The following is a 21,687-nucleotide window of genomic DNA, read 5'->3' as shown; positions in this document are numbered from 1 at the left end:
GTCAGACAGAAGCGACCGTGATCCAGGTGTGCCATGTTGAGTTGAAACCAGCAATCAAACACAAGCTCCTCTTATTTGGTGAAGCGAGTGAAGGGTTGTCCCTATTGGCCATGTAAATTGTAGGTGAAATGTCAAGCAAGCAAAAGCACTCCATTCAAAACAAACTATTCAATCTATCAATAATAATAAAAAGGTAAAAAAAAAAAACAATGTCCCAGTTCAGCACATCAACACATCAACAGCTACAGGTAAAAAAAACAACAATAACAATGCATTAACAAGGAGGAAAAATGTGTTGGGAGCCTAATTATTTATCAGGTATACACTACTACAGTAAGAGAACAATGGTGAAAACTGTTGCCGGTTTGTGACTCTGCCATGAAATCCAACATTCAAACAGCTGATGAAGATGCACCTGTTCACATCCTTGGTTGTTGCAAACAGGACAGACTATCCTCGACAAGAATTGATTCAGAAATCTAAAACGTATTCCTTTTTTGCTTTATTTGTAGGGCAGCATTGCTTGGAACCTGTGGAACCTCTTGTATTGTGACGGCTCTGACCAGTAGACATTGGTCGCTGCAGCTGTTACACTGTAAAATATTCATTCTAAATATCTGACACAGCCAGATATTGATCTCAGGTTATCTTTGTTCCCAAGATGCTAAAACCGCCTGTTCTTAAACCTGTCTCACAGCACAACGTAAGACCACAAGTTTAAAGCCACGATTTTCCTTTAGTCCTCATCTTTTGTCTGTGATGACAAGATATTTCTGCATATATGCATAATGAATTGTAATTAAACTCTTATTATATAGCTATATATGATGGTATGTGCTAGTTTTGTATTTTCAACCATAGATGATCTCATGCAGTTGGAATTACTTCAAACAGTTAAATAGCCCTTTACGGAAGCTTTGACTCATTTGCCAATCTCAGCCTAGCATATAAAAGATAAAGAAGAAGTGTAAAATCATAAATCATGTTTTACAGAATGTGTGAGCTTTGTGTTCAATTTTAATTTGACCGCCAAAAGCATTTCAGGTTCTGAAAATTGTTTGATCCGTTTTCTGGAACTTTTCTAAGTTGATTCAAAACCTTATTGTAGGTCATAGAAACGAAAAATGTTCTCCCGGGTTTAAAATTCCACCTGGTTTTAAAAAATATCCAACTGCTAATGCTTTACCAAGCCCTGAAAAAGAAAGGAAGAAAAAAACAGTGAGGTAAAATAATGAAGGAGAAACTGTTGACACAGGATGACAAAAGGAAACAAAAGTAAAAGAGCAGCAGAAGGAGAGAGAGAGAGAGAGAGAGACACCGAGGGAAACAAAGACAGAAATGGGGGAGGTACAGTACAGAGACCCTCTTAAGGAGCCTACAACAGTGCCATGGGCTCCCTCATTCACTGAACCATTATCCTGACAAGTTTAAAGATGTCATTACTCAAATCCTCTTTTTCTTAGTTGTTATTTCCATAAATTACGAAACGGGGGAAAAGGCTACAATTTAATCTGGAATTAGACGAGCTGAGTGGAAATGACAGTGCCCTGTAGAGCTTTTTTGTGAATAGGCTTATGGCAGATAAGGAATGGTACAATTAGATTTTGAGCAGGGGTGAAAAAATGAAGACTGTTGTTCTGCCTTCTGTCTTTTTTTGTCATTACCTCTGCTTATCCTCCGTTTTGTCCTCCATAAATCAGTTATTTTTGTAATATACTGCCAGTCTGCATTTATTCATCTTCATCCTGCTCATATTCTGCCACTCTGCAGAGGGTCCCCTCCATATTTGGAGGGTAAAGACCTTTCATATTTGGGCGAGATAATGTTAAATAACGCAAGCAAATTAGCTTTGTTTCTTTAAAAGAACTTCCTTTTCATTAATAGGAAGTCCAGAAAATGTCCACAAAGTTCAGAAAAGGAAATGTTTTTATAAGTATTCATTAAGAAAATGGCTCTTAAGGTTCCATGAATGTGTTATTAAGGAGGTGTAGCAGGTGACTGCAAGAGTCAACTGATTTAATATGACAAATTCATCATGAAATCCACTGGCAATTTCCATCCATATGCCCATCCATCCCCACCTTGAATGGTGGTGGTTGCAATGAAAAGCTGTAGAGAAGCTTTTCATCAGCAGAGTTAGGTAATCAGGTTTAAGTCGATTGGAAGACGGATGGAGCTGAATACAGGACAAACCTGGAAGAAAAAGTGATGTCTTGAAACTGTGGCACTGGTTTACCTTCCAGCAGGGAAACAGCCCTAAACATACAACCGGAGGTACAATTGAATGGTTATGTTAAAAGCATTGTTATGTGCTATACTTTACACCTCATACATATGCACTACATTGTATTGATATATCAGCCACCCAGGAAAACCCTGCATAAAATACAATAAATGTGACAGGATTTTTCATTTTTCCACCTTAACCTTTTTTCCTTTACCTCTCGCTCATCTCAGAGCCTGCAGTGCCATCCGAGCCTATACAGCGCTCTCCAGGAGTGTCTGTAATGACCTCGGAGACCCGGATGCCCCGGTTCGGCTCCAGCTAATGGAGGGAATGTAATTAACTTCCAGTGCTGGCACCTGAGAGGCTGGAGAGAGCTTTGCATGCACGCTGTGACTCGTGCTTGCACACGAGAGCATTCGGAAGTAACAGATTACACATAATGGGATTACAGTGACTAAGGGAAACACCCAGTTATCAGATTACACATGAGAAATCTGTTTTGGAAGGAGATTGCACATATGTCACTTCCTAGGATGAATAAAAAAGCAGCGGTAAAGCATATGGAGTTCTTTTTATTGATCCACAAATTAACACTTTCCATGAATAATCCACTTAATTTCATAATCGTCTTTCAGTGTTTTCATGGAAAATAATCCAAATTTAATAGTAATGTAATCTGATTATTTTCCTGAGTTCAAGTTAATCTTGTGGATTAGATTAAGCTGTCAATCAGACTGCATTTTATAAAGTAGCCTCCCCAGTCCTAGGACGTGTAACAGTTTTGGTGAAAGTGAGCTGGAGCTGGCTGTATCTGCCTGTTTGGACGAGGGTTTCTCAAGGGAGACAAGAGCTGTGGTGGTGGGGTGTTGTTGCCAGGCAACGAGAGCAGTGTATCGTTGGAGGAGTCGGTAGCTGAGTGGCTATGTACTACTGCAGGCTTTGGTTTCTCAGCTCCCTCCCTCTCCTCCTCCACCACTATCACTACCAAGCAACTGCCTCCGTGCTCTGCCAGCGCGCTCGGTAATTGGCCGGTGTCATGGCGGCATGCCGGTGCCAGATCCAGCCAGCTGCGCTGACTGCTGCCTCCTCATGTTTCACCACCCCCCTGCACTCCTCTATCCTTCCACACACTCTCACACACGTACAGATGCGACGCACCCCTCCCCCTTGCCGACATTGCTAGGCAACGCACACAGGAATCCCTGCCTCCTGGGAATTTCATTGGCCATAGCTGGAATGGCCTAAACCCGCTGCTCTGGGTTTTCAGGGTAGTAAGGTGCTGCATGATGATGGGGATGACGAATGCATGGAAGGGAACTAGACTGATTGCTGAACCAAACCAGATAAAATTGAAATTATACTAGGGATGGGTATTTCTAGCAAAGTACTGGCATTTATTTACATTGAAATTATTGCCCTTTAATCTAAAAACATTTTAAACAGGCCGCTCAAAAAACATTTGTTATTGGTTTGATCAGGATCAGTTTGGGCCTTGGCACTCTCCCAGTTTCTGCCCGATCTCTGTTATAATTGATTTAAAAAAACAACTGAAGTTTGTGGTACTTTAGGTTTTCTTTTTTATGGGTTCTTCTGTGACCTCCTGGATGACTCATCAGTTGGCTTCTGTAGTATTTTTGGTCAGGTGGCCACTCCTGGGAAGGTTCACCAGTGTCTCAGGTCTTCTTCACTTGTGGATAATGGCTCTCACTATGATTTGTTAGAATCTCAAAGCATTACAACTGGCTTTGTAACCCTTTCCAGACTGATAGATTCCAGGGACAGCTGTTGATGTCAGCTGTTCCTGAATTTCTTTAGATACAGCATGATGTTGCTTTTTTATACAGGTTCTGTTTAAGTTATCATATGCTTCTGGCTGTATTTAAACCTGGGTATGAGTTGCTAAATATAACTTAAAAATGGGATGGTCACGCACAGTGTATTGATGTGACTATTACATTTTCACATAGGACCAGGTTTGTAATAAACTGTTTATTTCCCCTTTTCAATTTATACAATCTTAATTTGTAAACTCAATTTTGTATTTTTTTGAAACAGCTAAGATGTAAAATCAGCATGGGGAAATGCTTTTTCACAGCACTGTATGAAAGATGACGTCTTCTTCTGCTTAAAAAGACATGCAACTGTAGCTGAAAAGTAAATGGTAAAAAAAAAACTGTCCATGAAAATGCCTAATAACTTCTATATGTCGTTGAAAACTTGTTAGGTCTGATCAAATGGACTAACCGATCAGGGATTTTATCGTTGCTGTATAAGCATTATTTGGGAGAACATATGAGTTGAAATGGTCCAGTTATCATTATATAATTCTAAACTAAAGTGACAAAGACTGACTAACATGACCTTGCAAAAATAGTCTGTAGACTTCTATTGGTAAAGAAACAGGCAGTCTTTCAGCCCTCTCTTTACCATCATTACTTGATATTTCTGAAGTGCTTTAGATACTAACTTCATCTACTAATTTTCAGTCATAGGATTTGAACGTTCATTGATCCTCATGGAAGACGTCTTCCATTGCGGAAGCAGAGCCTGAGGAATCTGGGTCAGGTTCTCCCATCTCTGGTGCTGAGGTTGCCGAGGTTGTTAAAAAGCTCCTCGGTGGCAAGGCCCCGGGGGTGGATGAGATTCGCCCGGAGTACCTTAAGGCTCTGGATGTTGTGGGGCTGTGTTGGTTAACGCGGCTCTGCAACATTGCGTGGACATCGGGGGCAGTTCCCCTGGATTGGCAGACTGGGGTGGTGGTCCCCCTATTTAAAAAGGGGGACTGGAGAGTGTGTTCCAACTACAGGGGAATCACACTCTTAAACCTCCCTGGTAAGGTCTATTCAGGGGTTCTGGAAAGGAGGGTCCGTCGAATAGTCGAATCTCGGATTCAGGAAGAGCAGTGTGGTTTTCGTCCTGGCCGTGGAACACTGGACCAGCTCTATACCCTCAGCAGGATTCTGGAGGGGGCATGGGAGTTTGCCCAACCAGTCTACATGTGCTTTGTGGATCTGGAGAAGGCATTCGACCGTGTCCCCCGAGGGATCCTGTGGGGGGTACTCCGGGAGTATGGAGTACCGGGCCCTTTAATAAGGGCTGCCAGGTCTCTGTACGACCGGTGTCAGAGTCTGGTCCGCATTGCCGGCAGTAAGTCGGACTCGTTTCCGGTGAGAGTTGGACTCCGCCAAGGCTGCCCTTTGTCACCGATTCTGTTCATAACTTTTATGGACAGAATTTCTAGGCGCAGCCAAGGTGTTGAGGGGATCCGTTTTGGTGGCCTTAGGATTGCGTCTCTGCTATTCGCGGATGACGTGGTCCTATTGGCTTCATCAGGGCGTGATCTACAGCTCTCACTGGAGCGGTTCGCAGCCGAGTGCGAAGCGGCCGGGATGAGAATCAGTGCCTCCAAATCCGAGACCATGGTCTTGAACCGGAAAAGGGTAGAGTGCCTTCTCCGGGTTGGGGAGGATGTGCTGCCCCTAGTGGAGGAGTTCAAGTATCTTGGGGTCTTGTTCACGAATGAGGGGAGGATGGAGCGGGAGATCGACAGGCGGATTGGTGCAGCGTCTGCTGTGAAGCGGGCGCTGTACCGATCCGTTGTGGTGAAGAGAGAGCTGAGCCAAAAGGCGAAGCTCTCGATTTACCGGTCGATCTACGTTCCTACCCTCATCTATGGTCACGAGCTTTGGGTCGTGACCGAAAGAACGAGATCCCGGATACAAGCGGCCGAAATGAGTTTTCTCCGTAGTGTGTCTGGGCTCTCCCTTAGAGATAGGGTGAGGAGCTCAGTCATCCGGGGAGGACTCAGAGTAGAGTCGCTGCTCCTCCACGTCGAGAGGAGCCAGTTGAGGTGGCTCGGGCATCTGGTCAGGATGCCTCCTGGACGCCTCCCTGGTGAGGTGTTCCGGGCACGTCCCACCGGGAGGAGGCCCAGGGGAAGACCCAAGACACGCTGGAGGGACTATGTCTCCCGGCTGGCCTGGGAACGCCTTGGGATTCCTCCTGAGGAGCTGGCCCAAGTGGCCGGGGAGAGGGACGTCTGGGCCTCCCTACTGAAGCTGGTACCCCCGCGACCCGACCCCGGATAAGCGGAAGAAGACGGACGGACGGATTCATCCTCATCTGGGTGACATTTGTGATTACAATCATCAACTTATCAGATGAAAAACAGGTAGCATTGCTGCTCTAGTTAGAATGTTTTCTGGATTATTTCTGTATTCTGTATTTTCCTCTGTAATATTTCCCAAACAACTTTAATTGCAGGAAAATGTCAGGTGTGGTAGGTATTCTTATAAGCAGAGCACCCTAGTCTTTCAAGTGCACATTGACTTATGAGGACAGGTTTGGTCCTTTTATTCAATTCAGTTTTATTTTTATTGTGCCCATTTACAATACATGTCCTCTCAAGGCACTTTACAAAGTCAAATTCAATCAAATCATACAGATTGGTCAAAAAGTTTCCTATCTAAGGAAACCCAGCAGATTGCATCAAGTCTCTCCAAGCAGCATTCACTCCTCATGAAAGAGCATATAGCCACAGTGGACAGTCATCTGCATTGTGATGGCTTTGCAGCAATCCCTCATACTGAACATGCATGAAGAGACAGTGGAGAAGAACACTCCCCTTTAACAGGGAGGAAAACCTCCAGCAGAACCAGAAACAGGCTCAGTGTGAACGGTCATCTGCCTCGACCCACTGGGGGTTAGAGAAGACAGAGCAGACACAAAAGCACAGAAGCACACATTGATCCAGGAATCCTTTCTATGTTATATAGTCATAGCGGATGATTTGCCTCCCCTGGATGATGTCACATCAGACAAAACGCCAGACCAGGTGTACCTACTATGAAGAAAAAATGGCAGAGAACAAAAAGTTAAAAGTTGAAATAACAACAAACAATGCAAATTGGAGAACAGTAGGAGAACTCAGCAGAGTGAAAAAATAGAGCTTGATGTCCTCCAGCAGCCTAAGCCTATAGCAGCATAACTAAAGAGATGGCTCCTTTAACTTCCCCTTGTTGTTAGATTTAGCTGTGCATTACAAAAAAAAGAAACACTGGCTTTCCAAAATGGTAATACAATAAACTATTCAGATGTTTATTTTATTGACTTGTATTTTTGAAAGTGATTATTCTTCTTTGCATGTTTTTGGTGGCATACATTACATTGCTTAGCAGCCATAAACTGATACGGCAAAACACTTGAATAAATAGCTTAAACAAAAAAATCCTAAAATCTTTTTTTTTTTTATGATATCAGAAGTGTGCACTGAAGATGAATCTTTTATCACTTGGAATTCATCACCTCCTCAGTGCTTGAACCCCCTGCCCCCTCATTTCACACCTTTCTAACATCTCTGAGTCCTGCTAATTAAGTGCTCCCCAACATGGCTTCTGGCTGATGGAGAGTCCTTGAACCGAGCAGATGTTGTGAGATCTGTTTCATCTTTTGATGTGTTGTGGCCTGCTTAGCGTTTTATACCAATTTCCTGTGAAGTTGTGTTAGATAAACCTTTAACTTGATTGCTTGGGCATACTGTGCAAACATAGATTTTGTCTATATATATTTTTTTATTTAAACATCTTGTGGTACTGATATGGGTGAAAAATAACTGTTGTCTTTGAACATGTACTTGTCTTAATCTTGACTGGCTTTGCAAAGCAGTTGATCTATTGATTGTGTCCCTTTTTATGATCACATTCAATAAATTAAGTCACCATTGGTGTCCAAAGCACTCAAGCTGTGCCGGTCAGTGTGTCTGGATTCAACCAGATGGGATGTGACTGATGCAGGTGACATCTTTGGAGCTGGACACAGCTGGTGTATTGTGGCTTCCTTGCCATTATGTGACTGGCCTAATTATCACCACCCCCTCTCCTCCTCCTTCTTCTTTGTCTTTTCTGTGCCGGCATATCTGCAGCCTCCCGTGCCTTAATCCACTTCTGCAGCACTTCTCTCCTACTCACACTCTTCTCACCTTCTCTTCTCAGACTTTCATCCACCTTTGCTCTAATCCTCTCTCTCTCTCTCTCTCTCTCTCTCTCTCTCTCTCTCTTCCTCTCTCTCGCTCTCTCTCTCGTAACCCCTTCACTCCTCTTCTGCATGTTCAGCAAAATGGGAGACCAGAGGGAGCTTCTCCATTCCAGTTAAACATTTTGTTGCTCTATTTCTGGTGTCGTAAAAAAGGAACACTGACATGGGGCATGGGGATTTTTACAGCAGAAATATTAATTATATATATTGTTATAAATATAAATATTCCAGAGAGTAAGAAAACTTCTATTTGTTTGGGATATTTTGTTACTGCAACAATGCTTTTTGGGAATAAATCCAAGATTATTTGAAAGTCTGTTTGCTTCCCATTAAATGGTGCCACATTTGTAAGGAAATGCTAAAGTCAAACAACTTAATCTGCAATTGACTATTGTTTTGTGCATGTCATAATATTGCATAGTTGATAGTTGAAGAAACCGGAGTTATTGCCAGTTTAACAATTCATTCATTTGACAAATGGGCCATCAGTAATGGGTGGAAGAATGGAGCATTTCTCAAATGACGGCATATTTGCCCGGAGACAGCCCGGTTTCCCGGCTGGTCAGACAAGCACAGTTTAAATTACAATGGCAACAACCGCAATACTGATCATTCTGGAAGATGAAGATGTCCCAAGAGCTTCGTTTCAACCTGCTTCAATCGAGAAACCCAGCGTTGAACAGCTTAGAACAGCTTATGTAGAGCACATAGGTCTCATGACAAACATTGGTTGAAATGTTGAGGCCTCAAAGTGGCCAGAAAGAAAGCAGCATTAGTAGAAAGGTTGGAAAGACTGTCCTCTTCTCTCTCACAATGGCTCAAACTCGAGGAAGAAACCCGCTGAATCTGCATAGAATTACAGCAAATACTAAGAAAAAATGTATGTATTATTACAGGCCTATGTTTTAATCTATTATAGGACTTATATTATTGCAAAAAAATAACCAGAACTTTTACTGCTTGTAAAAAAGTTGTCTTTCTTGCTGCGCTGTGCGATAACCAGAAAAAAGGTGTTCTGTTGGAAAAAGCCAAGCCCAAAAAAGTGACTTAACGTACAAAAACAAACCCAAGAAACCGCCAACTCAAGAAAGTTGTACCTTTAGTGAAAAACAAGCCCAAAGTTGCCTATAATAAGTGGACTATGCAACACTGAAACTCACATGAACACCCTCATGGATTACAGGATTTTTAAAGCTGCTGAGAAAAAGCCAAATAAATGTAGCCTACCTGCACAGACACTGCAGTCACTAGTTTCAGGTCTGGACATTCAAGTGTTGGCTCCTTGCCACCGAGGAAATGTAGAGCACATAGGTGTCCTGGTCAGATTCCATAGTGAAGGCCTCTTGGTTACAAGCCCGTAGCCAACACTGACATTTCTCACCAATCCTTCGGGGTTTTGGAAAATCAATGAAAAAAAAACTCCCTTTATGTGATCACGACCATCAGATCATGAGTCACTCCACTAGATACCAACGCAGCAGCGGTGCTTTGTTGTTGCCATAATATGTCTAATAAGGCGATATTCAGGTAAGACCTGATCACTATTTAACTCATACAAGTAAACTATTCAAGAGTTACCACTCTGGTTGTACGACCACAAGATCGCCGCAACATATGCATCTAAATTTAGTAATTTGACGTCATTTGAGGAATGCCCTATTGGACGCAACCTCAACAACCTGGCACCTCCTCCTCATGCTGGCCACCAGCTAGGTCAAATGCTGCTGTGGAAGGGCGTCTCATTCTGTAACCACTCCCAAATTCTGGGTCTGGTCTCCTGGCCTTTTAGAAGTGAGTATTGGCATTTAGATTGTAGTATTTGGTCCCTGAGAGTGGGGATAGAGGTTTGCCACTGGTTGCAGAATCTTATGTCAACATCTCTACATTGAGATTCCCTCCAACAATGACAAGTCTTGTTTATCCACTGGGAGCGATACCTCCCACAGCATCACACTGCTTCAACCAGATGCTGTTTGCCATTTACAGAGAGCAGTCTGCAAGTTTTTTTTATGGATTTTACTCTGCAGCTAGATCAGCACAAACATTTTCTTACAAATGTGGTAACGTTTAAGAGGAAATAAACCAGCTTTTCAACAGTGTATTGGTTATTGCCATGACACGTTTTTATAGGAAAGAAAGAAAAATATATTTAACTGATATTTACAGGTGTGGTTCATAAGAGTACAGACTAAATAAGGATATGATGGGTTATGAAAGTGGTGCTTATGTGTATTCTTTCTTTACTTTAATGCCCCAGGTGAGAAGCCGTACAAGTGCTCATGGGAGGGCTGCGAGTGGCGATTCGCCAGGAGCGACGAGCTGACGAGGCACTATCGCAAACATACCGGTGCCAAGCCTTTTAAGTGCAACCACTGTGACAGGTCTGTCAAAACACAACTCTCCCACCTTTCTCACCGTCTGATGTGTTTTTCTCGTTTTTTCCTGCAGTTTTTCTGATGTAAAGTGTGCTGGCAGGTTTACTTATGCATGCTTCTTTGCAAGCTGCTAAGTCTTTTAGGGGGAATTCAACGAGTGCTTGCTCCACTTACAATTAGCCCGGTTCTATATAATAACGCATAACCTGGCCTTGATATGGAGGCTGCTTTTAACTGTAACAAAGGCACAAAACAGGTGCTGTCACACACAAGTCCATGACAAATTCATCTGCCGCTTTGGGCCTGTAAGCAGAGCCTTTGTTAAATAGTCAACATTTAATGAAATTCTTTGACTTGGAAAGGTTTTCTTGATTAGACTTGGCAGTCCTTACCAAAGGGGAAAGAAGCACTGCTTGAAAAACACCTGCTCATCAACATTATTTCAAGATAACAGAAGGCTAAGCTGGTTTAACACTTTATTTTGATTTAGAAAAGTGCAGTCACAGTCACTTTATTTAAGCTGTTCTAACATACAGCAACTTCTGTGTAAATGTGCTTTACAAAACCAAAATGTCAAATTCATGTATTATATTCAAAATATAATACACTTAAATTTAGCTAAACATGTAATGTCATGTGATAAATAGTTTTTTATCTGAGGAAGCACAGCTAATCGCAATGAGTGATTGACTTTGCAGCAGTCCCTCATCCTTAAGCAAACATGTGCCAACATTAGTTAGGAACAGGAAGAAACCTAAAAAAGAATCAAGGTAATTAATGACAGCTGTCATGTGAAGCTGGGGATTGAAATACCAGGAAGCACACAGAAAAAATACTGAAGCAATGAACCAGGTGTATTTTCTCTAGAAAGAACAGAACAGGGAATACAAATAGCAGAGGACAGCACAGGGTCTATACATAGGTGTCTCTTAAATAGTAAACAGACTATGGCAGCAACAGCTTGGACAATGACTTCTTCGTGGAAAGAGATGCTGCCAAAAACAGAAGCAATGAGCCAGCAGTACTTTCCATTAAAAGTGCCTAATGCAGTAGCTCTGTCAATAGCGCCATCTTTTACAGAGACATAGCAAAACACATAGGCACAACATTTCATTAATTCAAAAGAGCTGGAAATTATTTTAACATCATAATAAAACATAGGTTCTTTGTTCCTTAAACATTTAGAACGGTCAAGTTTGCAAACTTGCTGGATGTTAAAATGCTTTCTTAATTATGAAAAAATAAAAATAAAGCTTATGATTATTTACAAAATGAGATAAACCATTCTTGCTTGTGTTAAGAAAACAGAGACGTAAACTAAAATATTGAGAATATCATGTTTGAATGAATAACTTTGAATTCTGAATAAATAATTAATTTTCGTCATGTTTTTAGCAGCATAGTCCCAGGTTCCTCTTCCTGTAAATCATAACCAGTAATCTTTAGTTATTCATGAGAATGGAAATGAATAAAGATGTCCTCCATTTGTCAAGTGTTGCGTGAACAATATACTGTATGTGGGCTTTAAAGTACGGTGACAGTGTGGAAATTGAACACAATAGAGGAAGTTGCTGAAAATGGGACCTCTTGAATCATGCATGGCTTCATTATAAAAGGACAAAAAGAAATCCCTTCTCACCTGGGGTACTTTCCCTAATGTCGATAAGATTGGGGGGTCTTTGAGTGCGTGTTAATGAACAGCAGGCCAGACAGCATCAACCGAATCAGGTCCCAGCTGGATGGACTGTAAGTACAGTACCCCCCCCCCCCACACACACACACACACACACACACACACACATACACATGCACACCTCCAGACCCCCCCTGCAGGGACATCCATAATTCGGACCCACCTCTGTCATGTGGCAAAAGGCGTCCAGCCCTTCGAGCCTAAAGACCAAAACCCACACAGGCCTCCTGCTGAGATTAAAGAAGGGTGGAAGAAGTGCAGACAAAAAGCATGGGGGGTGATCAGGACTGAAGGGGGTGTTGTTGGGTGAGACACACCCATGATGTGCCAGCTGGTGTCATGCCCTGAAGTCATGACTCATACTTTGCCATCTGTCTCCCACGGTGTACACACACACACACACACACACACACACACACACACACACACACACACACACACACACACAAAACACAGATGAATGTCTCTGAAGCACTTTGTTCAATTCAACGAGTGTGTATGGATAAACACTCACATACATGAAGGTAGGACAGTAGGACATGGGGACTCACCCTTTCTGCCAAAGAGCAAAAGTCCTGTCTTGAAACACTCAGAAGTTGTAGACATGTAGAAAATAGTTTAATTTATCATTTTGTACTTTTATCTTGTAATAGTTTGTTTTTCCCCCCAACACATGTTATTGTGAAGTTTATATATGCTTATGGCAAGTAAAGAAAATATAACTTTCAAACCATAATTTCACATTAGCTTCTGCCTTATTCAGTTCAGCCATATTAATGTATTATAACTAAATGCAATTTCATCCCTTCCCTCTTCCAATTAAGCACTGCAATTTGCTTGTCTATGCTAGTATGGTGGTGGTGGTGGGAGGGTATTTTCCAAACTTCTGTCATTTCAAAGCTGTAAGCAAACCATTTCATAACAATGTATCCAACCATTGTATATCAGTTGTTTTATTTTGGAAGTCAAGTGAATTACAGAGCCAATCATAATAATATATAATTGTTTTTATAATTATAATTAGAAAAATGAAACTGCATCACTTGTTTATTTTCCAAACATTTGATATTACACCTTATTTCCATTAGTTGAAGTTTGGTAGTGAAAAGCCTGTGCAATGAAAGACATGATTATCCAGAACGCTTCAATAGAAGGAAACTGAATTTCTTCCCTTGTCTTAAAGACATTTCACCTCTGTTCTAAAATACTTCTTCATGATGTTAATGTATGGAGTGAATTTCATTCCAATATTGTTACAAGCAAAGAACACGTTTTGTAAATGGAAATAACATAAAAATTACGTTCTGTAAATTTAAATAAAAAAAAATACAATCCAGAAATTAAACTTAGAAAAACTTCTTAATCTAAAAAGGTTTTTGAGAGTAACTTTGCTGTTTTGTCAGATTTTATTTTATGTAAAGATATAGATTTTTGAAAACACAGTTTTAAATAAAGAAAAATTTAAATGTCAGTTTTTTAGATTGAGTTTTACAAATTGCATTCTTTTCAAATTGTGTTTTGCAGATCACATTTCTCGTGGTCTGCACGGACGTTGGCAACCACATTTTTATTGGTCAATGTGTGCGTCACGACTGATAAATGAAGAGAATGCTATTTGTAAAACTCAATCTGAAAAAGAGAAATTTAAAAAAATTAAATTTGAAAAAATTAAATCTGTAAATATTTTGAAAACAATTAATTTGAAAAAATAAAATCTGTAATATATTTTTGAAAAAATAAAATTTGGCTGACCCTTCCATTTGGGTTTGTGATCCCAACATGCCCCTACTGATGTTATGTGACTTATTTTGAACACATGTCTGAAGATGTGAATTTCTGGTAAACCACCTGAAATCAAAGCTGCACTCTAGGTGTTGGAAACATAAAACCTGAGGTGAACTCCTCTGTACATTGGTTTTACATGTGACTATTGTGGTGAACACTTCATAGGGGTGAACCACTTTTGCAATCCCACCTTTTCGTTATCAAATGTTTTCAGTGGGACTCACATCAGGGGAAAATACAAATAGAAGATGGTAAAACAAAAAGTAGAGCTATTCTACTGGAAGAAGTCCTTTTGTCTGACTGACTTGAAGTATCCTGTTGAAAGATAGTCATCACTGCACAGATTAAGGTCCTCTATCCCGCAACAAAAATATCCAATGTTCCAATCAAGAAAAAAAGCTCTCAGATTATGACAACATAACTGCGCCAAATAGAAGACATACCTGGTGGAATCTCCTTGTCTTGATAAAAATATTAGAAAGCATTACGACCATTCAAAAAGAACAATTTTTGTGCTTGTCAAAGAATGAAACTTTATGGCATGTACCCAATGTGAGAATGTTAGTGACTTGACATCTGACTTGGATGTAGACTCAAGACATCACTTGGATGTATGGCAAAATATTTGAAACTTCACCTGGATAAGCTTTTCGGAGACTTGAGACATGACTTTGATCTCTGCAAATATGCGACACATGACATGGAATTGTGAATCAGAGAGCCTGAGACTTAACTTGGACTTGCCCCCTGACCAATTGAAACTGGATGATTCTGGCTACCTGGGACTTGTCCTGGACGCATCTCTAAAGGCATTAAGATTTGACTTGGGCTTGCCTCCAAAAACATGACTTGATATGGGACAAAAAGCTGTTGTGAACATTTCTCTTATCTTTTTACTAAAATAATCAATGGCGGATAATAATGCACTGGCTGGAAAAGGTTGGAAGTTTTTAATCACTACCCCTCATAACTTAAAATGAAGGATCAATGAGAAGGGGTAGTGCCAATCCAATAAAAAATTCCATAAAATTCACCCGGAAACAACCCTTCCTCTCAAATGTTTCTCACACACCAATTACCAAAGGAAACATCTCCCTGTTATCTCTTACAAAGCAACCCTCTCTTTTGGAAAGCACTTTTCATGGGAATAGAGCAGTTGTTTTCCTCTACAAGCTCTCAGCGGAAACATAGTTTATCCAGACTTGCATATGGAAAAAATAAAGGGTCTGATAAAGGCTGCATAAATGTGTGTGGAAGCAGGCATGGAATGAGCCAGCTGAAAGCATTTATTATGTCAGTTTGTGGCAATCAGCTTGAAATCCTCATTTTCGCAAACATTTTTCAAAAACCCCTCGCTGATAACAAAAGACAAGAGCAATTTTATTTTTCACAGGGCAGTGATGCCCCAGCAATTCCACGAGACTGGTTTTTAGATGAGAGGCTTTGAGTCATCTAATTTAGCTGTCGTTTTACAGCACATGTATTGCATGCTGCTTTTTACCCCCCCTCCCCAACACTGTTTCAACAGATCCATCTGCAGGCTCTCTAGTTATTCATGGCACAGCTGAAGTCATTAGGAGTTCTGCTGAAAACGCTGATTATGAATTAGTTACACATATACTAATTGCGTGTGCATTAGCGGCTCAGCACTCACTAGCTAACAGCAACATTTAGCTCAGTCTACAAAACAAACTTCTTCCTCTTGCTTTGGTAACGAGCTAACAAGCTGTTCTCTGTGTTCTTTTTTTCCCCTTCCCCTTTTTTTCACTGCAGGTGCTTCTCACGGTCGGATCACTTGGCACTGCACATGAAGAGGCACATCTGAGGAGTCTGTAAGGGGTCAACGGGAGTGGAAGAACAGGGAAGTGAAAGAAGGAGATGAACTGTCGACAACTGAAAATGAACAAGAAGAAGACGTAGAGAGATGGGTGGACTTGAAACACACTGGATTTAATCAGATGCGGATGAAGGAGGACCAGACAGGGCGTTTGACTATATGCAGAAACTGGCTACTCCAGAGTGGCTTTGTCAGTCTCAGCTCAAAGCTTTTGGTCCACTTATACAGAAACGGTAATGCCATTGGCAGCACCATTTTAGTCCTGGAAGATACAGATCCTGCCTTTTGTATGTGTCTTTAAGGGTATGGTGGAGGACCTGCAACTCTATCAGACGATCGATACTGGCAGCTCTCTGTTTTCATCATCCCACAAGTGGTCCCTCATTGACAACCTTCACAAACCTTAAGCAGCAATGTTCCACAAGGCAATTGTACAGTCATGCTTTTGAAACATTCCTACTCTTCACAAACTTACGGATTCAGAAAAAAAACTAATTTCCAACAGTAGCCATGTTTCATTCTGTCAAACCTGCCACAGCCTTTAGGATCACCTTAGAGTTTGAGCGAATACCAAATGGAGCCACTTATAAATCCTTCTGCTCTGATGGCATTGGAGCAATGGCTTAAATTGGTTGATGTCCTCGTATACTCTTAAACCGGACTGTGTTGCACGAGTGTGTGGTCAATTTGTTGCACTGACTTACCACCAAGATCAACATCCGCTGAGACAAACTTATCTACTCTGGGAATGTCAGATGAAACTGAGCATCTCAAGAGATGTAAGGCAGCTTTCTAAGAGTGTGTATTCTTCTTGAGATCTAACAGTTGTTGTCAAAAACAGTTGCACATTTGACTCTTTCCAGCTTTTTGTAAAACAATGTTCCAACTGAAACGCTGGCTTTCCACGTGCCACCTGAGCACAAGTTCAAGCAGCTAGCCCACTGCGATAGCACACAGAACACAAACAAGATCACTATGTATTTAAAGAATATATTGTTTCTAAGAAGATCCTGTTGCTTGTTTGAAAAAGACCATTTTAAATAGACACCCTGTGAAGAACACAGGAAATGGATGCAGCCAAAAGGAAAGGAAAGACGGATGCCTAAAATGATCTCTTTGGGCTTTGAGAGTGATTGGCACCAAACTAGCCGCTGGACTGAGACGGTCCAAAGCACAGCACACTTTCATGCAGAATTCTTCCAATTAAGCATCTATCTAACTTCAAATAAAAACCGCATTGGACAGCTCACTGAATCTGACCCTATGTATATCCAAGAACATTTCTGCTGACTTTTTGACCAGCATGTATGTCGGAATGCTGATATTTTCACCTGCTAGACGGACTCTTAGGGAGGCACAGTCAATCAACCAATTGGGTCCTGTCAGAGAAAATCAATGTGAATGTATCTGTTGCAATCCTGGCCATTTTGCGAAAACCCATTAAAACACTGGAGAATGGTGAGTAAGACCATACTAGACTGTTTCTGTTCTTTGTCATATTAGGGAAGAAAAACTGGATTTGGAAGAACTGGCTGGTCACAGCTGGTAGCTTTTGACATTTTACTGGCTCTCTTGGACCAGCATGAGTTCAGATTTCCAGTGGGTGGCTGTAAATGGGTTAGGGGAGGGTGGATCTGCTCAGTCAGCAATGATAACTGCCCCATCAGCTTATGTAACTGCTGCAGAGTGAAACCCACACGCACAAGGATACAAACATTCACACCAGAAAAACTGGAATTAGCATTTATCTTGTGTTACTTGACCTTTGGCATGTCGAACAGAAAGCACTAATTCTTAGCTTTCTTAATTATACAGATTAATTTGATATGAACAAAACATTTCAAACTAGCAGCTTGGATATCATTTCTTTTAAGATGTTGCTGTTGTATTTCCTTCAAGAGAGAATCCCCAGAGTGAAATGTTTGCTTCTGAGTTAAATTTAATTCAATTTAGTTTATTTATATAGTACCAAATACCAACACATGTCATCTCAAGGCACTTTGCAATGTCAAATTAGTTAAATCACACAGACCTATTGGTCTAAACGTTTTCCATGTTCCTTGCAGCATTCACTCCTCCTGGAAGCCATGGTGTACAGTTGCTTGCATTGTGTTGTTGACTTTGCAGCAATCCTCATAATTCATCTAGCTGCAATGGGGAGGAAAACTCCCTTTCAACAGAAACAAACCGCCTGCACAACCAGAGCCAGGCTGACTGGGAGTTTGAGAAGACAGAGCAGAGACACAAAAACAACACAGAAGCTCTGATGCAGGAGTACTTTCTCTGTGGAAGAAAAGTACAAATGAGACGGCATTGTTCAGATTGGTTTTAGAGCTCAGTTGAAGGTTTGGCTATGGGTTTAGTTTTTTGGCTAACACAAGTTAGAATCAAGTACCAGATGGAGTTTTGGGCGGAGTTGATATGGGAGAGGTTGCATGTATGTCCGCCTCCCTGATTGTCTCCACCCAGTCCTAGCTACAAACTGTTGGAATTATCAAGTGCAAGCCATCAGAATTGACACTAGTTATGTTTACATGGACAAAAGTAATCAGAATAAACGGCCAATCAGAATAAAAACATGTCATGTAAACAAGCCAATCGGAAAACGATGATCGGATGAAGCTCAATCAGAATGAAATTGTATTCCCGATGAGAGAGGTGATTTTTGCTGATTGATAATCCAATCAACGTGCATTTAAACACTTGTTAGGCTCAAGTTATTCCGAATCTGGCAAACTGACCCGAGTGTGCATGTGTGCCCGACGTAAACAATGGCGGAACTACGTCAGGAAGCAAAAGTGTTGGGGCTCCTGATTCAAACTTTATGTTCGAAAAAAGCTCAAAATTGTTGCTAACTCAGTAACGTTTCAACTGTAATTAGAACTTGGTGCAAGTCCAGCCCGGGCACTTAGAAGAAAAACAAACTCATATACTACTGGTTTCTTCTGTGATTTTTTTTTTGAGGAATTTGATAAGTGCACATCAGAGTGGTTATATTCTGAATAAAGCTAGGTCCATCCAAACACACATTATGATCAGATTAATTGATTGTGTGCCCATGTAAATGGTACAATCAGATAATTTAATCATAATACATTTTATACAATTGTGAAATTTTGTGCATGTAAACATAGCTAATGGATCCTGAATAGATGTCGAAACTTTTCAGAAAGAACTGAGAGAAAGTCCAGTTGCCCGATTTCAGTCTGTTTGTTGTTGCGATAAACTGGACAACTAAGAATTTGCATAGGCTTGTTAGAATTATTCATTTTTGTCATTTCCACAACCCTAAAAGTGAAAACATTTTACTCTGGAGATTTAGAGTAACAGCAGAGACCTTTATTTTTAGAAAATATTTTCTTTAAAGCCATCCAAGCTTCCTTTTCTGTTTTTACATATGTGTAAAAATTGACTTTTCTGGTAAAACATTTCACATTTGGTCCAAAGCAGATTTGCTGTTTTGTAATTTGCTCTGACTGCACATGAAAGAGGTAACGAAGAAGGGCAGTTTCATCTTTTTTAAGGTGACTGCTTGTCATTGATGGCAGCTCTATGTGTGTGTTTCAGTATTTAAGTTTGATATTCTTCTGTTGAATGAATCTGTGTGTTTACATGTAAGCTGGAGACTGTTCTGCATTAATCAAATTAAATTGGTAAACTTGGTGGGTTTCATGTTAGTTTCCTTCACTTACCGTGGAATTCCCAAATAACAAGCTGATATGAAATGTAAGTCCGCCTGTTGTTGGACAGCTCACCTTAACAAAATTGTTCTCCAGGAGTTTAGAAACTGGAATCTTGAAATGTGAATGTGTTTTCTGGGGGGTGGGGGAGGGGAGGGGGGATGGGGGGAGGAGTTTTCATGTTGTCTCCGAGGATGCGTTTACGTTGTGTTTCATCTTAATGAATGATCCGGTTTTGCCGTGCCTGTGTGTTTTTGTCTGTTTGTTTTTTTCTCCTTTTTTTTCTTTTGAGAAAAAAAATCACTTGCATGTCTGATGCTTTTTTTTTTTACATGTCTACAGTCCTCACAACCATGCTCTATGATGATATAGTAGCTATTTCTTAGCATAATATCCACACATCAACTCAGATACTCTGTAAACACTTTCCATGAACACATATAGATGCCTACTCTGCTCATTCCTTGTGTTTTTCACCAATATTTGTTTCATGTGTGGCAGCAGCTCCACCTTTTTCAGCAGAAAACACTGGGGTTACATGCATTACTATGTGTGACACCACCTCCGTTTCCACCAGGTCTGAATTTTAAATCAGCTCACCTCCCCTTTTTCTACCAGCATACTCTTATCACTTCTACCCTTCTTCCTTCCATTTTTCCTGACACAATCGTTTTTCCATCTTTTTCCCCATCTATTGACCTTCTGTTTTTGTTTCTCTGTACAAAGTGTTTCAAATTTATCATTTGTATATTATGATGTATGGGTACGATAATGTTCTTTATTATGGAAAAATGAGAGATTTATTTTTGTTACTGGTTTGTTTCATAATTCCTTTTTTAAATTGGTATTGTAATATCTCTATGCAAGGAAACTGTTCGTTGAATAATTTTTATTTAAGAATGTAATTATGTGTAATAAATGGTAGAAGCAGTTTGGCATGGAGTATTCATGCTTCTTCAGCTGGTCTGTTCCTTCGAGCGACAATACCCACCTAATCACCCATCTTGACGCTGGATATTTTACCCAATTTCTTATCAAGTCTCAATCACAGAGCCATTCAGTGTGATAACAAAGAGCGACCGCGGTACAATTTCTTCTCACTGACCTGCACAAAGTTTTTTTTGTTAGAGGTCTGACCACAGGTTTGGGAACTAAAAATGCAAAGTGAGGAGTCAAAGGAGGACTGGGAAATTTACTGTATGAATAGACCTGGTTATTTATCTCTCTTTTCGATCAAACACAGGAAATAAGCTGGAATACCTTTAGTTTGCCTCAGTGCACACTCGCCGTTTTCAAGGGAGCTACAGCGAGTTAATTACATCTGTTACCAACCAAGGTGATGACTTATCTGCTATTCCTGCCTTTTGACCATGACTAACTGATAAAAGGGTAATCGAATAACTAATGGCTAATTAGGGAGTAATTACTCCCTGGTAAATGGCCCTATGCAGTGTATTAATTCTCCTTGGGTCTGCCAGTGAGAAACTCCCATAAGGTTTTTTGTTTCACTTAATGCTCCCTAATTGAAATGGGCACCCTCATCAAGAAGCTTACATGTATCTGTCGAACTTAATGTACTTTTATCTGTAATTACAGACATGCTGCATATTACCTCGCTACGTCTGTGTCAGGCTGCAGAGGCCCATTATGAAATGAAGAACGATGAAGCCATCTTTCAGTAAAGGTCACTTTTAGAGCATCCTTCTCTTCTGCTGTGATGGAAGTGAGCAGGCATATGAGCTCACAGACAGGCTAAACAGTTTGAAGACATGATGTTTGTGGTGGTGGTAGTTACTAGAGCTGATAGACAGAAGGGTGCTGACATACTGGGGGAGTTTACCCAGCACAGCTTTATGGCTGAACAAAAACCAATGATGTTCCCTATAAACACTTATTGACGTCCAGCCAACCTACTCCTAAAGAATGCAGGGGTGATGGAGAAACTTTACATTTGAAAAGTGCAAAAAATTGAAAAGTGTAGAAAAGCCTTAGACTGCATCAACTGTTCTGTGTGCAGAAAATGTGAAACATGATTTATTTTTAAAACTATTCCTTGT

The 21,687-nt window shown here is 40.7% G+C and overlaps 1 protein-coding gene across 1 annotated transcript in view; it reads left to right on the top strand.

The window, feature by feature from the left end:
• Positions 1-20,573, top strand: part of klf7a (Kruppel-like factor 7a) — a 62,668-nt gene extending 42,095 nt beyond the window's left edge. Inside the window, exons 3-4 of the mRNA XM_012869535.3 lie at positions 10,518-10,641; positions 15,887-20,573. Of these exons, the coding sequence (XP_012724989.1) occupies positions 10,518-10,641; positions 15,887-15,938 (176 nt within the window). The 3' untranslated portion in view covers positions 15,939-20,573. The remainder of the gene's footprint in view (positions 1-10,517; positions 10,642-15,886) is intronic.
• The last annotated feature ends 1,114 nt before the right edge of the window (positions 20,574-21,687 follow it).

Source organism: Fundulus heteroclitus, chromosome 24, assembly GCF_011125445.2.
Source record: "Fundulus heteroclitus isolate FHET01 chromosome 24, MU-UCD_Fhet_4.1, whole genome shotgun sequence".
Classification (NCBI taxonomy): Eukaryota; Metazoa; Chordata; class Actinopteri; order Cyprinodontiformes; family Fundulidae; genus Fundulus; species Fundulus heteroclitus.
Note: the sequence above shows the minus strand (reverse complement) of the source record. Positions and strands in the feature narration are given on the sequence as shown.